The sequence below is a fragment of the Oryzias latipes genome, chromosome 13 (assembly GCF_053564925.1).
Source record: "Oryzias latipes strain Hd-rR chromosome 13, Olatipes_Hd-rR_3.1".
NCBI classification, from domain to species: Eukaryota; Metazoa; Chordata; class Actinopteri; order Beloniformes; family Adrianichthyidae; genus Oryzias; species Oryzias latipes.
The window spans coordinates 31,159,673-31,175,251 of NC_136249.1; the positions used below are offsets into that span (position 1 = coordinate 31,159,673).

Sequence of the window (15,579 nt, forward strand, 5' to 3'; positions counted from 1 at the left end):
ATATTCTCTTCCTTTTATGTTGGATATGCAACATGTCGTCGCCGGCGTCCCCCAGTGAGTGCATTGCTGAGTCCGTTGACCCTAATTATTCATAGAATTAGACTGAATTTAATCATTTAGGGTCCTAAAGGGCCACCCTGAGTGCCTGAGGTAAATTCTTTCCATCATGGTCATTTAATTGATCCAAACCCTAACAAGACATTATGTCTTGTCTGTGCAGGAATCTTGATTAGAAACAGATAAAAACGAGATAAAACAAACACATTTTTATTATTGAAGGAGATAAATGAGGTACAGAGCAGAAATTCATGCATTGTCATCTCTGTAATTATCTTCCACGTTATTTTCTTTGTAGAAATAATAAAAGAAGGCCTCATCATTTAATAGAAGACATGAATCAATGCCCAAGATTAATCAGTGAGTCTCCTATCAATCCAGATGATCCAGATTTTTATATAAATATCTGGCTCTCTGAACTCTCCGCACTTTCCAATTATGTAAAGATTAATTACCTGGGGTCTGAGGGGCTCTGCTTTCCGTTGTCACGAAGTAATGTACGGCGCACCGTGCCTGATGGGCCCAGACTGACCTGAAAAGCCAATTAATTACCCCGTGGTTAGGTGTGATAAAGAGCGGTGCATAAACAGGCTCCTGCAGAGCGGGGGGGCTGAGGTGACCTGCTGCTGGACCTCCGGCTGCATCCCACACTCTGTCATCACGGGATGCCCGGCGGGGCTGCTGTCTTTGCTGACCTCCCTTCCACCTCACCTGCTTCAGCGTGGTTATCCACAGCTCCGAGGTTGGATTTTTACTGAAACTTCCACACTTTTTTCACACATGTCATCTGTTCGGTTTTTTACTTATCCTTTGCTCTCTGTCTTCCTGTTATTCACTCAAAGGGAGACGAGACGCTGCATCGATACGTTTTTTGCTCCTGCAGACCGAGACAGTGCCACGCTGGGCTCTGCACGGCGCCAGATGGGACCGCAGTGGCCTGAAATAACCCCTAACACGTCCAGTTTGTCACACTTGACACGCACTTATTATAAAGAAAATGAAAAAGACTAAAACATTAGTGGCGAGAGTCCAACTCTGGACGTTTAAAGCAGGTTTTTTCGATCAGAGCTCCAAGTGAAAGTGCTCGTTTCTGTGTCCCCATAATTGCGATCCTTTATGGCGAGAAGCAGTTAAGAAGAAAATGTTTTATCAGAGTCACTCATCTGGTGCACGGAGAGGCTATCATTAAACCGTGTTTTCAACAAACACAAAGAGCGTGAGGAAAATGGGATTTTAGTTGTTTATTTGCTGCTGCTTTGAACAGCAAATTATAAGTTTCACAGTAGAAAGGCTGAAAATTGCCAAAGTGTGAACAGTGGGTTACAGAAACGCTTCGGGTTTAGTGAGCAGGAAGAAAATCTGAACCCAGAAAATGTGATGTCTGTGTTGTGGGACTTGTTTTTTTAGGGAAACTTTTGTGGAAAAACAGCAACTTTCCTTTTAGTATAAAAAAAAAACCAACCTTTTTAACCCTTGTGCTATCTTAGATGACCCCACCCTTACATTGACGTGTTCTCCCTACCATGACAAAGGTGGATAAAGGTGGAAAGATTTCATGTAATCCATGGACACCAGTGAAGATCACAAATCATTGAAGAAAAAAGGTTCAGAGCACTGTCTAGTGGGTCTAGATGACCCAACTCCCAATGTTACAGTGCCTAGGATACCACAAGGGTTACATCAAAGCTTTCAATGACAATACAAAAACTATGAAAACTGTGGAATGATTAGGGCATTTTCACATGTTTCTTTGAAAAACAAAGAAGTAATTTAATATTTTAAAAAACATTGTTGAATCCTTAAGTCTGCAGTACTTTCTTGGTTAGCTAATTTTGTATTTTCTGTCTCAACTTGTAGCACTTTTTCGGAGGTTTGCACAGCTTTGATGATTAGCTGCCCTGAAAGCTGGGGGAGAATTTCAAGCATCACCTCTGAGTGAAGATAAAGCTGAGATTTCTGTTGGATTCAGTTTTTTGCACACAATTTATAAGGAGGTTGCAGTGTGATGATGTCATGCCTTTCATCAAACGTGGATGATGAGGCCGCGGACATTATGGGATGTATGTATTATCATACATCCCAAGCTAACTTACCAACTTCATACATTTATTTGGATTTTTCCTCAAATCTGGCAACAACAAGGAAAACTACGTCTGAATTAATGATTTGCCGGGTTCCTTTGGACTCCTAAACTTTCTTCTTTAACTCCCAGAATCACCAAATGTCAGTCTAAAGAGAAAGTTTGTATTTGAGATTTAAGATCCACCTGGTCAGATACTTTTCATTATCTTAGCCAGTCATTGATTTGAATGCATTTTCCTGAATTGTGCTCATTCACTGCAGTGAAACCTCAGACAATGGGCTCCCTGTAATAAATCCTGAAACAAAAGCTTCCTCTGAGCCTCTGCAGACAGGACTGTGGTCCTGACGCCTATCAGACACCGTCCAGAGCCAGAATGATTACACTCTGAAAGAGTTTTTCCCGATTGGTAAAGTCATTACGGCATGTTTGTCAATTGATTTGGCATCACTTCTCTGGGGCAAATCAACTGAGGGTAATCAGCCCCCCGCCTGTCTGCACACAACATGGGACGCACTGATTGCTCCTCTTGATTCTCCGCTTTTTCCCGTATCTATGTGGAGCGCTTGATGGGCTTCTTCCGGTGCACAACCGAGATCCCGGGCAGACACCCTGGGGTCAAATATGGATTATTAATTTTAGTGTATCGTGTTCTCACTTTCACGAAATTATTGAACTTTTATATTAAAATGATTGAAATCTCAAATATAACATATTTTTCTAACATTTGACATTTAGTTCTAATCATTTTCCTTCTATTTATTCTATAGTTGTTTCACAAACAATATTTGCAAAAACATTTGTTAATATTTTAAATACAACAACTAGTATCCCCATTTAATGTCAAAAACAGATTTACTATGCATGGTTTGCATTTACTTTAGCATTTATTGCTGTTTTAACCCTGTTTTAGCTAATTCAACAGTTTTGTCATCATTTGTAATTTTTCAAATTACATCATAATTCTGTTTGTTGTTATGGAAAGTACTACTATCTATTACTTTAAGGTTTCTGTGTCACACTCCTTTTTCTTGCCTTTCAGCACATAAGCTAAAGCTAAGAACTGTTGTTTTTTTCCTCAAAGTCCCTCTAGTCAGTGAGTTAATTAATGAAAACATACTTACCGGTAGTCAACTGGCCTTAACAGAAACTTGGCTCCAACAGGATGACTGTGTCAGATTGAATGAAGCAACCCCCACCCCCACCCCCAACCCACCACCACACACACACACACACGCACACACACTTATAATAACTATCAGATCTCCAGGATTTCAGGGAAAGGAGGTGCTTTGGCAGTAAAGTCAAACACATTTATAACTCCTTTGAAAACATCATACTGACTGTAAACCTCCAAACAGGAAGACTCAAAAAGCAGTTTAAATCATAATTATTTATCGCCTTCCTGGGCCGTATTTAAGAATTTTCATATGTCCAAGAAAGGCACAGCTTTTCTTCTACTTGTGATGGGAACAAATTCAGTAAAAATAGGAGGTCCTATAGTGGATCTTAGGGGAACTCCCAAAGTAATTTTGCCTGTTACTTGTATTTCACCTCGAAGAAGAAACTTGTCTGTATAGTTTCAAGCAACATTTGTTTGATTTTGGGGAGTTTTTTTATTATCTTAGAGTGTTGTTATTGTTTAAATATCAGTTTAAACTTGTTTTTATAGAAGCAAATACATCTCAAAAAGAAGTTAAACTTCCTTTCCCCTGTCACATTTTCCTTCATCTTAAGGCCACGGATTGCTCCCAAGTGTGTCCATAAGATGCATCTTTCTTTTTTGTGGGGGCGAAAGCCTTTGTCTTTGCAAAAACACCTTTGACATTGGATTACTGTCATAACACAGCCCACATTTTCCCCACTTCACTGCAGTCTCTTGTTATCAAGGCATTCTGCAGCAGAAAGGTCCTGATGTCCATCTAGGCACTTCTTTGCTGAGAAAATAAAGCCCTCCAGTGTTTTTCCCCCTCATGTGAAAAGCAAACTCTAAGTAATGCATTAGCTGCATCTGCTGATTTATCCAGCGGAATAGAAAATGGTCCACAGGACCACAATTCTCCCACCAGCTCAGATCGAATTTCACTCAAAAGCGTGCATATCCCCTCTCGGAGCGTCATTTGATCTTTCGCTCTGGGCTCGCATTAGGATTTTTGTCTTGCTCATGATTCTCCGCTGTGCAGAATTCAAACAGGGAAGCCGCAGGAGCTGAAATGAGTGGAAGGCCATTCTCTGAAAGGTCGGGAAGGTGTGAAAGCAATGAGGGACCAAACAAACGACACTGAAGAAAAAGGCTCACTCAACCCGCTCAAAAGAGAACTGTCAGGACGTTTTTTTGAAGCGAAAAACAAAAAAGCTCGCATGTTTTTTGTTTTTTTTTAATTTGTTGTAACACAACCTGCTATGCATCTTCCATTTTTATTTAAATTCCTAACCCTTTTTGTCTACAGAGGTGTCTGACTTTAAAGTTCACACATCCAAACATGACTTCAGTGAGGGTCCAGCCGGCAGCTTTTGATCACAAATGTGTTTCATGCAGTAAACAAAACATGTTTGTTACCGAGCCGCCAGATCGATGTATAAATAAAAAAAAAAACCTCATTCCAATTAAGCTTTTTCTGTGATGAGCAGACTTTTAGCTTTCAGTCCAAATGTGAAAAGTCAAATGGATTTAAACTGGATTAGAGCATTCAGACATGTCGTTTCCAAAATAGCATCAACTTGAAGAAATATTTCTGAAATTCAATGTTTGCTTGTTTTTTTATCGCCCGCTGTGGTTTTGGTTTGATGACTTTTCGAGGAAAAGCTGTCATTTTCTGACGATGCCTCTGTGATCTATACGGCGAGTATGTGAGAACTGGACCGAGTAAGCATGATGTCACTTGTATACGGTTCACTTCCGGCTCCAACTAAATGAAGTCAAGTTTTTGCGATGTGCATGGCGCCATGTTGCAACCACAAGACGGCAGTAAGCGGTGATCTGTCACTCAAACGTTAGGATTCACAGATCCAGCAGGGACCACCTCCTTTTATTGATGCATGTGATTTGTCAATAACTTGAACTACAGAAAAAACTATAATTTAAAAATTTTAGGTTCAGCCCTATCATTTTATAAAAAGAGCAGAGCAACAGCTAGTAACCCTTGTGCTGTCCTGGGCACTTTACCATTGGGAGTGGGGTCATCTAGACCCACTAGACAGTGCTCTGAACCTTTTTTCTTCAATGATTTGTGATCTTCACTGGTGTCCATGGATTACATGAAATCTTTCCATCTTTATCCACCTTTGTCATGGTAGGGAGAACACGCTAATGTAAGGGTGGGGTCATCTCAGATAGCACAAGGGTTAAAGTTATATCCCATTATCTGTCACACACCCAGGTGTGTAAAATACGGTCTCTACATTTGACCTATTCCCTGGGGGACCGGTGAGCGGATAAATGTAATGACTGAGTTATAGCTGTTGGTTTCTCAATAGAAGTTGAAAGGATTTAGGCTTTTCGGAGCCAGTGGACACTCTCTGTTCATTGTTCCATGATTATGCTATGGTGGATTTTTTTTTTTATTTGGATTCTCCATGTTTCAGGGTTTATAAGTAACATTGAGTCTTTCATCAGGAAGTGGCTGTATAGTTTGATAGTTTGCTACTTGAAACATTAGAGCTTCATTTTTAAAAGCTCAAAGCCTCAAAGAAATGTTTATGGAGTTAATTCAGTCTCAATAATTAGAAATGCACACAACCTGTTTCACAAATACACACGCTCTGATTCAGAACTGTAATTTTACGCAAACGTGCAATATTAATTTTGAAATGCACACGTTATTACTAAAGCTAGCTAAAGCTTACCTTGGTAATTGTGGATAAACTCTTCGTGGAAGAATTTATATCCCTTGTCCAATTTGTTTCCTTTAGTGGACAAACGCTTCGCCACACTCTTCACCACATCGGCGCTGGTGAACTTCAGAAGACAACTCAGGATTGTCGAAAACACTCTAGCTGCTATTTTCCGCCAACAACGCTTCATTGACGTGTTTCCGGTTTTTGCCTAAATGGTCTATTGAGACTCCTTTCACGCTGCAGGTCAACTAATGTCACCATTGGCTAATGAATGTGTCAATCAAACTCATCAACAAAGCAGATGTGCTCGCTTTCAGCCAATCGAATGGCCCCTTAGACTTTATACAACTTCCACACAGGTGACAAAAAGCCCCGCCCATCTTTGACTCTGTACCGGTCTGTCGTTAGCGTGTTAGCTTTAGCATGGCTCGTAGGTTTATTGCCTTCGGTCGTCAAAAATTACTGGCTTGTGCAACTTTCCAGTGGACTTGAAACCAAGTCAACATTGGTTGAATGCAGTTGGCATTGAATCCAGCGAACTGTCTCCTGGTGATGGGATTTGCCATGAATGTTTCATTCAGGATAGTTAGTTTGCTAATGCTTTATCCTTATTAGCTATGATGCTAGTGACCTTTTAGCACTCAGACACCGGGTCTGTTCGGTCTGGATCATGAGGAGAAAAATCTTCAACTTCCATAGAAAGTTCTGTGGAGAAACTGGCATCACTTTGTACCACTCTCCATATTACAGATGCAGCGTGACTACGTTACCTCAAGCCAACCTCCCTGTCAATCACAGATCAATTCAGCCCCCCCGTTTTTTTCACTCCATTTTCCAAACCCTTTAAACCCTGATGCAAGCGGCGGCAGACGTGTAGTCATCACACGCCGGGGTGACCTTCTCCGTGTCACTCCTCTGTGCTCGTCGCTCCTAAAAACACCCCGCAGTGCAGGTCCACACTGCAGACATATTCGATTATTAGAAGAATCCTAAATGACATTTGAGAGACTCATAATGATCACCTATGACGGAAAATTTTCTGTCTTTGAGAACAAAAGAAATGCTGAAAACTCATAATTCACATTTGATTGGTGAGTTTCAAAAATGTCAAGTTCTTTTTGCTCCGATCGCATTTGCAGACGTTTGAGAACCTTTCTTTACACAGAGGGAGTTCGAAGTGTTTCACTGAGGAGCACAACGCTTTGGCAGCATTAAAACGTGGAAATGAAATCAAGCACTGAAATGAAAACACAACCTGAAGTGCATAGAAAGAAATGGAACAGGTAGAGTGCAGGAGCTGCAACACGCCAGAAAACAGCAAAGTCTGGATTTAAAACTGAATAAAACTGAGGAACATTTGGGTTTATTATGTAGCTGCTTTTCATCTTTACATTGTAGCGGCTAAAAGCAGCTTCTTCCTGTTTAAAACTGTTCTGCAAACTACTTCCAAAGACACAGAACTTGGTTTTTTCAATATATTTGACCAGATCTGAAGTTTTCCTGACTTCTATTTGCTCTATTCCTTTCCACACTTTTCTGCAAATCAACACAATAGGCTATATGCACACTCACTTCCGCATTCCAAGTCGGCCAGCCAGGTTACATCCGGCGTCGACGGCGCACATAGCGTCAATAACAACTATGGCATTTTTCACTCGGTCCCTTCAAGATGTCCCAAAGGTAACGGTCAACGACGTGAGTCGAATCATACAAAAGTTATGTCACACTTCGACAACCAAGAAAGAGAAGGGCTTCAAATTGTATGTGTCAAGCTACATCCACAATTTTGAAGGTAAGATCTGGACGTGTTCTGTGTTTACATGCCCATAGCATGCATGCTATCTAGTGCTAGCGCAGCAGGTGCAGCGTAGGCTATGTTTACTATTATGTGTCAATCACAGCCAATTTTCCTAACGCCTTTGTCAATGTCAGTTTCAAACAAGGATTCAAGCACAGGAGAGGTAACGATTAGGGCTGAGTGCTACAGATCTATGAGGAAAAGCCAAAAGCCTCACAGCTTAAGCGTAAGAGAAAGTTATACTGCAGGTTCAGCGCAGATTGGTTCATGGTTCATGAGACAGGTTACGTTTGGCAGATCAAAGTTTCTGTGAATCATTGCATCTAATAATGCTAAAGGTTATTTTAAAGACAAATTTCATTTACCATACCATAAATAACACTGGTGTGTTGGAATATTTATCGATATTTAAATATGTACGCTAATCACTGGGATTCACAGAAACTGAGTTCCGTTTTGTCACTGCATTGACACACGTTCTGTGTCCACTGTTGGGGATGATGAGTAAAGTGAGATAAATAATAATATAAATAATATTGTGGCTACAATTTTAGCTCATACAAATTGTTTAGTAGTTATTAATTGTTTTAGTAGTTAATAATTATATGTCGATGGTTCAAATTTGTTTGTTTTGTTAAACATTCTCACTGTACTCATGTATTCTCTTTTTAAAAAACTGCACTTTTATTCTATTATAACAGATTTGTGTATTTTCAGATTGTGCTTGGGGATGCCCGTCCTGTGCATCTACAAAGCTGCCAGTGTACCTGTGTGGCAGGTACAGCTGTGTGTAATCATGTGGCAGCACTGTTGTACCAGACTGCACATTATTGCCAGCTTAGCATCACCTCTGTTCCCCCAACACACAGCTGCACAGAGACTGAACAGAAGTGGCATAAGCCAAGATCCATGGTAACTAATGTTTTTAACAGGGTACTTTGTGTACGATCCAAAGGGGCAGACAGTGTTTGGCCTTGTTGAAATTAAATGCCCCAATGTTGCAAGCTATGTTGACTGCCCATATATTAAGATCAGTGAGGGCACACACACATTAAGGAAATCTCATTCCTACTTTTGGCAAATCCAGGGCCAGATGTTGATTTCTGGTTTAGACTGGTGTGACTTTGTTGTCTACACACAGGAGGACATGTTTATTCAGAGGATTCCCAGAGACAATGAAATCACCAAAACAATGAAAGTAAAAATTGATTTTTTTTATTTTTATTGTTACCTCTTTGCTTCCCTAAATAATTAGATTCTGATTGCCTGTCACACTTCTTTATAGAGTGCTGTTAATTTCTCTTTTCTCCATTTCTCTTACTGGCAGTAACTCTTATTAGTTCAATCCATTTCAAAATATTTGTACATATATATTGATTCAAGTTTTTATATTTTTTCTTAATTGTATTACTATGTTTCTTGTTGTATTAATACTAATCTATTATTAAATTACATGTTACATGTTCTTCCGATTAATTTTTTTGATAATTGGTTACCTAAAAATATTATTTTATAACTGTTGTTTGTAAATTGGGAGCCCTAAATAAATGTTATTCAGTAAATAATTCACTGTGCATGAAAGTATTATTCTTATATTACAGATGGCTTAAAAGCATTGGTGAGGTAAAGTACATATAACATGCAAATAATTCAGTAGTTCTTTATTCAAAGAGTATGTGCAATGTACAGCAGTGCATACATAACATTAATTATAAAATTCAATTTATACAAAGTAATTTACAAAGGTACATTTAAAGAAAGTAGTTATACAAATGGTCATAGGTTATTAATTTTTATTTTTTTCTACTGCTGCTACTCTGGATTCTTTGCCCAAGCCTTTACAAGAGGCCCGTTTTCATAGTTCGTCAGAAGACATGCAACAGTATACAGCTGATTAATGTTGCCAAAAAGCCGAAGTGGAATCTCTGTGTCAAAGAACTTGTGTTCCTTAACACGCCGTATGAGGCGCTCAACATGCACCCTGAGGCGTGCAATTGCTTGGGTCTCCCTGACCTCACAGGCAGACATCTGGGATCTTCCAGAGAGAAATGCTGGCCTATAAATCTTGCAAGGTACAAGGTCATCAACCAGAAAACCTCGGTCGACCATGATGGCCATTCCAGGTCTCAAAAGGGAGAGAATTCCAGACTCACGCGTGATCTGTTTGTCACTGATGGAACCAGCGTACAGTTGAGAAATAAATGTGACCGCCCCATGAGGAGCCACTCCAAGCAGCCCTTTGAGAGTACAGTGGGACTTGTATGCTGAGAACATTTCACTTTGGAGAAGAGGTGATGAAGGGCACTGGCACCTTAGCTCTGTGCAGTCCAGGATGACTGTAGTGTCTGCATAGTCCTTAAACTCAGCTGGCAGATGTGCCCTTATTTTCTCCTCTGGTATCCAGATCCTCACAGACCCTAGCACAGTGTACAGAAAGTTGCTCCATGTTGTAATGATCCGACTGACTGTGGACTGGTGGACTCCATACCGGTCAGCAAGATCACGCTGTTTTGAACCCAGTGCCAGGTAATTGAGAAACATGAACATCTCATCCATGGGCTGCAGGAAACGAGTCTGTTCAAAAGAAAAACAATTTGCGTTATGTTTCTCTCAACCTCTATTAGCCCTGATCTTTGTTAAAGGGATAGTTCACTTCAAAATGAAAATCATATACTCAGTGAATTTCTTTCTTTCTTCAAAATATCTTCCTTTGTGTTCAGCAGAAGAAAGAAATTCATACAGGTTTGAAACAACTTGAGGGTGAGTATATGATGACAGAATTTTAATTTTGAAGTGAACTATCCCTTTAAGTTTTATTGTATGGGCCATGTAAATAACTACTTACTACAGTGGAACTTGGCTCTGTAAAGGTGCCTCTCTGTGCTTGTGTCACACTGACCATATTTGGCAGTGATGGCTCTATTAAGGCCCAGAATCTCATCAGCAGGTCATAGGATGCAAATCTAAATAAATACAATTCAGATATAATCATTTAAATATTATATCAGTGTATACTATGATATTACTTGGAAGCATTTCAAATATACAACTCTGTTAGCCTTCCTCTCTCCCTCTCTCTCTCTCTCACACACACACACACACACACAACTATATCTGTTGTTGCAAAAGTAACGTTACTACAGAACAATCTGATATCTTACCTTGTGAAAAAACGTATGTCCTTGTCTGAGGCAGCAAAACGATGAATTCCAAAGCGCTGATTCATTGTCAGCTTCTCGACGTGTTCCCTCAGCTTGAGAATCTCATCTCTGAGAGACATGTTGTCATCAAGGGCTAAATCAACAACTGCAGGATCTGAAGCTGAAGCGTAGTCGTGGTCCATAGGGATATCAGCTTTCTCGCCTGCGTCGCCGTCATCCTCCGTCATCGGAGGCGGACGCTCTCTCCTCTCCCACACCCCCGGTCGTGAAGTGGGAAGGGTGAAATTGTTCCACTCAAACAGTGCTGGGACAGCTCCCTTGTTTAATAGCCGCCTCCCCGTCTCTGATAAGGGCTCACGAACATCACCCTTGTTAAAATGTCGGCTACATACTCGGGTATGGGGAGTAACTGTGAATTTGTCCCTCCGGATAGCTACAAGCCATTTTCGCCTGATTTCCGCGTCAGATGGAAATGTATGAAAACTAAGTAAACTGTTGTACTTGCTCGAAGCTTGACACAGAGGCACACAGCAATGCTCGGCTGTACTATAGATTGTTCGCTGAAATTTGAACGTTTTCTTACTAGTCATATTGTAGTTGCTGTTATATCGCTTTGTAAACAATCGCCTCAGCGCGAGCGGAAATGGCTTAGCAGGCTGAGATTTTAGCGGAAGTACGTCATCACCTCCGTGTGCATATAGCCTATAGACCTTTTTCGCAAAAACCGGAAGTACGTCATCAACGTGTAAACCTAGTTCCGGTTTGTGCTTCGCTTGCGGAGGAATGGCAGAGCCTAGAGTGTTTTCGAAGAGCCTGAGTTGTGTTCCGAAGTTCACCAGCACCGATGTGATGAATAGTGTGAAGATGCATTCGTCCACTAAAGGAAACAAATTGGACAAGGGATATAAATTCGTCCACGAAGAGTTTATCCACCATTACCAAGGTAAGCTTCAGCTAGCTTTAGCCATAGCCGCATCACCGCTAACTCTTTGTTTACGTCAACTGTAAATCCTGGTGTTATTAATTTGTAATATAAGGCATAACACATCGCAGTGAATATGCTGTGTGTATGTTTAAGTGAAAAGGCATGAGATTAACATAACACCCAAAAATTTGGTGAAGCTGTAAATAAGAAATGTTAAGTTGCCCAAATGCGTCTTCATTCTTTTTGCTGCGGTTGCGGCACTTTCTTCACTTACTAGTATTATTTTTCTGAAAGTATGGTGAGCAGAAGTCCTCTTTTCCTGGACATGTCCTCTCTTTTGATACTTATATAATAAAATAACATTGAACATAGATGAAATGTAATTATATTTGCTTCATTTATGCAGCTCTGAACACCAATTACTCTCGATGAAATATCTCACAAACTCACTTCACTCCTGTTTTTTACAAACTCAAATCTGGTCACCCTACTGAAAGTTATAGTTTCATTTTACATTGATGTAGCAACATAAGTATGTCTTAATTTCAACCTATTTAATTTATTGTGTCTAGATATCACTGGATGCAGAATGTGCCAACCTGAAAGCTTTCTTCTGCAGTTGTGTGGCTGCTAAAGGATTTTGCAATCACATAGTTGCCATCCTGTTCCAGAGCGCACATTATTCACAGCTGGGTCTGCAGGCTGCTCCACCCCCCCGGCCTGCACGAGTGGCTTGCAAAGATGGCACAGACCAAGAGCACAGGTGGGTTTGTGATCATATTGTCATTATTTTTTAAGAACGGATGTGTATCCAGAACAACTCTAAATTATTATAAAAACACCCCAAGTAGTGACTACAGACTGTAATTGCTTTTTGCCTTTTACTTATAAGGGAATCCATCCTGAACCGGTTAGTGAGCTGATGGTGCAAAAGCCCAAAACAGTTGGCAGGGACGGTCAGAGGTCCACACTGTACAAGGCATTTACAGGTGATTCACTTTTTGTTGCTTTGTGAGCAAGTTAAGTTTGTTTTTTTTCTAATCTTATGACTAACCAAATTATGGTTACAGCAGATATAATGAATTAAATTGAAATGTAGTTATGCACTTATCAAATCAAATCAAACTTTATTTATAAAATAGCGCTTCTCATGCACTTTATTGCAGCTCGAAGCGCTTTAACACTAAAAACAGTAAACACACAACATTACAATAAAAACCCCAACCCACCCTTCACCCTTCCCACTCCCCTCCATTAAAGCACATGACCCATGGCTCCCACGTACAATGAAATATGACTATGTAACTGTAAAAGAATAAATAAATAAATAAATAAATAAACAAACAAACAAGCATGGCTTGGCTCTGTTGTGAGGAAACAGTATCTGGGAATCCTTTCATACCAGGAGCCAGCCCGGCCACCGGAACATCGCCACAGCGCCCACCCAGACCGGGACAACACCGGGGTCCCCCTCACACCCAAAAGCTGTAAAATTAGACCCCAGCCGCCCCAGCAAGGGCAACAACTGCAGCAACAACCGCTGACCAAGCCGGCAATCCCTGGAGGAAAAGATCCCCTCAAGAAACACTGGGGCTAAAATCATAAGATGCTAAAATTAAAAACATAAAAAAGAAGAAAAAAAAATACATAAAATTGAGAATAAGATGCATAAAATTAAAATAAATACATAAAATAGCATATATTAAAACTAATAGAATAAATTAGCAGTTAAAATCAACTAAAAGCTAAATTAAAAAGGTGAGTCTTGAGCCTCTTCTTACAAACCTCTACTGTCTCTGCGGCCCTGAGGTTCTCCGGCAGGCCGTTCCACAGGCCAGGACCATAATGGCAGAACGAAGCCTCACCATAAGTTTTGGTCCTCACCTTGGGAACAACTAAGAGGCCAGCACCGGAGGACCTCAGGGTCCGCGAGGGCTCATATTTTAAAAGAATATCATTTAAATAAGAAGGCCCAAGACCATAAAAACATTTATAAACCATTAAAAGAACTTTAAAATCAATCCTGAAACGCACAGGGAGCCAATGCAGCGATTTTAAAACCGGTGTAATGTGTTCCCGCCCTCTGGTCCTCGTCAGAACTCGTGCGGCTGAGTTCTGTAGAAGTTGTAAGTTTGAAAGAGACTTTTTGGGTAAACCAGAGAGAAGGGCATTACAATAATCTAAACGACTGAAAATAAAAGCATGCATTAGTACCTCTGTGCTGGCAAGAGAGAGGAACGGGCGACTCTGGCAATGTTTTTGAGATGATAAAATCCTGTCTTAACGACATTTTTAATGTGTGGGATAAAATTTAGCTCAGAGTCAAAAAGTACGCCCAGGTTTCTCACACATGGAGAAGGTTTAAAATTATGAAGATGTGGTAAAATCATCTCTCTCTTGTCTTCAGAACCGATGATTAAAACTTCAGTTTTGTCCTGGTTGACAGTTTATGTCTAACTTTTGTGTGTTGTGTTTCTCTTGTGTAGGACCACAGCCAGATCCATATCTGATGGCATCTGGAAGCAGATTATGCCAGGTGCAGCCCCAACCTCTCATGGCTGTGTTGGATGGGTTTCTGAGATGGAATGAAAGAGAACTTGGATATATATTGTGGCAAATGCATGAATGCATACCTTAAATTACACTTATCTTGTCTTTAACAATCAGTTCAGCCTTCTGTCTTACTGTTGATCTGTAATGTTATTTTTTATTGTAAATGTTTGATGTTATTTGCATACCAAAAAATTAAATGAGGCACAATTTTGACCAAAATTGTTTTATTTGTTCATCTAATTTTTTGTGTAGTCAGTCACATTTCAACAGAAAAATATTACGAATATAACATTTATATTTAATTAGATTTTAAGAATATGTGGAAACACTAAATTTTTCCATACTATTTGAACATTATACATTATTTACATACCAAACATTAATTCACTCTTCAAAACAAAAAAGTCCTTGATAATTTGCCAAAACACGGCGGTTAAGCCAGATCTGATTCACACCGCCCATCAGTGTGAGCGGCACGGGAGAGTCCCTGATGTGGAAGGACTTTATCCTACCGATCACTCTTTCCACCATAATTCTGAGGCGGGTGATGGCTTGGATTTGTTCATTTTCCTCCTTGCTGAATTGAGCTGAAAGCTTAAAAGGTGGAATGATGATCTTAGATCCAATGTCAGTAAGGAGGTCTTGAACGAGGAACTTTTGTCCGCCATGACATCGTCTCCTGGGTCCAGCAAAGGAACTTGGCTTCTAAGTCATGGATGTAATCCAAAGCCTCATCCAGAGCACATGTGAAGATAAAGAAATTAAAAATCAGTCTTAATATATTTATGCTACCTTTCAACACAACACAGTAATCATGTTTTGAAAAGTATGTTAAGTATTTAATTACAAATACATTTAATTTATTTTTGTTAAGGAAATTACAAAATGACAAAATGCTCAAAAGTGATTAAATACATGTAATTAAAATAGGTGAGAGCATGAACATCTTTTATTATAAATATTAATTTTTTCAGGTAGAAATGCATTTATCCAATAACGGTACACATAGTTGACTAACGTTAACCAAACACATTATGAACAACCTTACCTGCAGGTGGGTGTGTCACGTAGTCCTGATCCATCTTTACTGCCTTAGCTTAGCCACCGTATGCTAGTATCTTCACAGCATAGCTGCATAGACTGACGTTTGAGGTTCTGTCATATACTG

The 15,579-nt window shown here is 40.0% G+C and overlaps 1 protein-coding gene and 3 long non-coding RNA genes across 4 annotated transcripts in view; 3 read left to right on the forward strand and 1 right to left on the reverse strand.

Moving 5' to 3' along the window:
- The window catches only part of LOC144981565 (uncharacterized), a 233,670-nt gene that overhangs the window by 198,285 nt on the left and 19,806 nt on the right, over positions 1–15,579 (forward strand). The gene's annotated exons all lie outside the window — the stretch shown is intronic.
- Positions 7,540–9,237, forward strand: LOC101169551 (uncharacterized). The gene is made up of 2 exons (XR_909809.4): positions 7,540–7,766; positions 8,490–9,237. It is a non-coding gene; the product is annotated as an uncharacterized LOC101169551 (long non-coding RNA).
- On the reverse strand, positions 9,419–11,620 carry LOC111948462 (uncharacterized). The gene is made up of 3 exons (XM_023961726.2): positions 10,934–11,620; positions 10,618–10,735; positions 9,419–10,346 (listed from the first exon to the last, which is right to left on the reverse strand). The coding sequence occupies exons 1-3, from the start codon at positions 11,521–11,523 to the stop codon at positions 9,585–9,587; spliced, it is 1,470 nt and encodes a 489-aa protein (XP_023817494.1). The 5' UTR covers positions 11,524–11,620; the 3' UTR covers positions 9,419–9,584.
- Positions 11,701–14,630, forward strand: LOC144996776 (uncharacterized). Its single transcript, XR_013659598.1, has 4 exons — positions 11,701–11,876; positions 12,431–12,621; positions 12,751–12,847; positions 14,345–14,630. It is a non-coding gene; the product is annotated as an uncharacterized LOC144996776 (long non-coding RNA).

Coding starts and splice junctions, on each gene's coding strand:
- LOC111948462 (XM_023961726.2), bottom strand. CDS start 11,523: ATGACTAGTAAGAAAACGTTCAAATTTCAGCGAACAATCTATAGTACA. Junction 10,736..10,933: donor GACATACGTTTTTTCACAAG/GTAAGATATCAG, acceptor GTATTTATTTAG/ATTTGCATCCTATGACCTGC. Junction 10,347..10,617: donor CAGAGCCAAGTTCCACTGTA/GTAAGTAGTTAT, acceptor TCTTTTGAACAG/ACTCGTTTCCTGCAGCCCAT.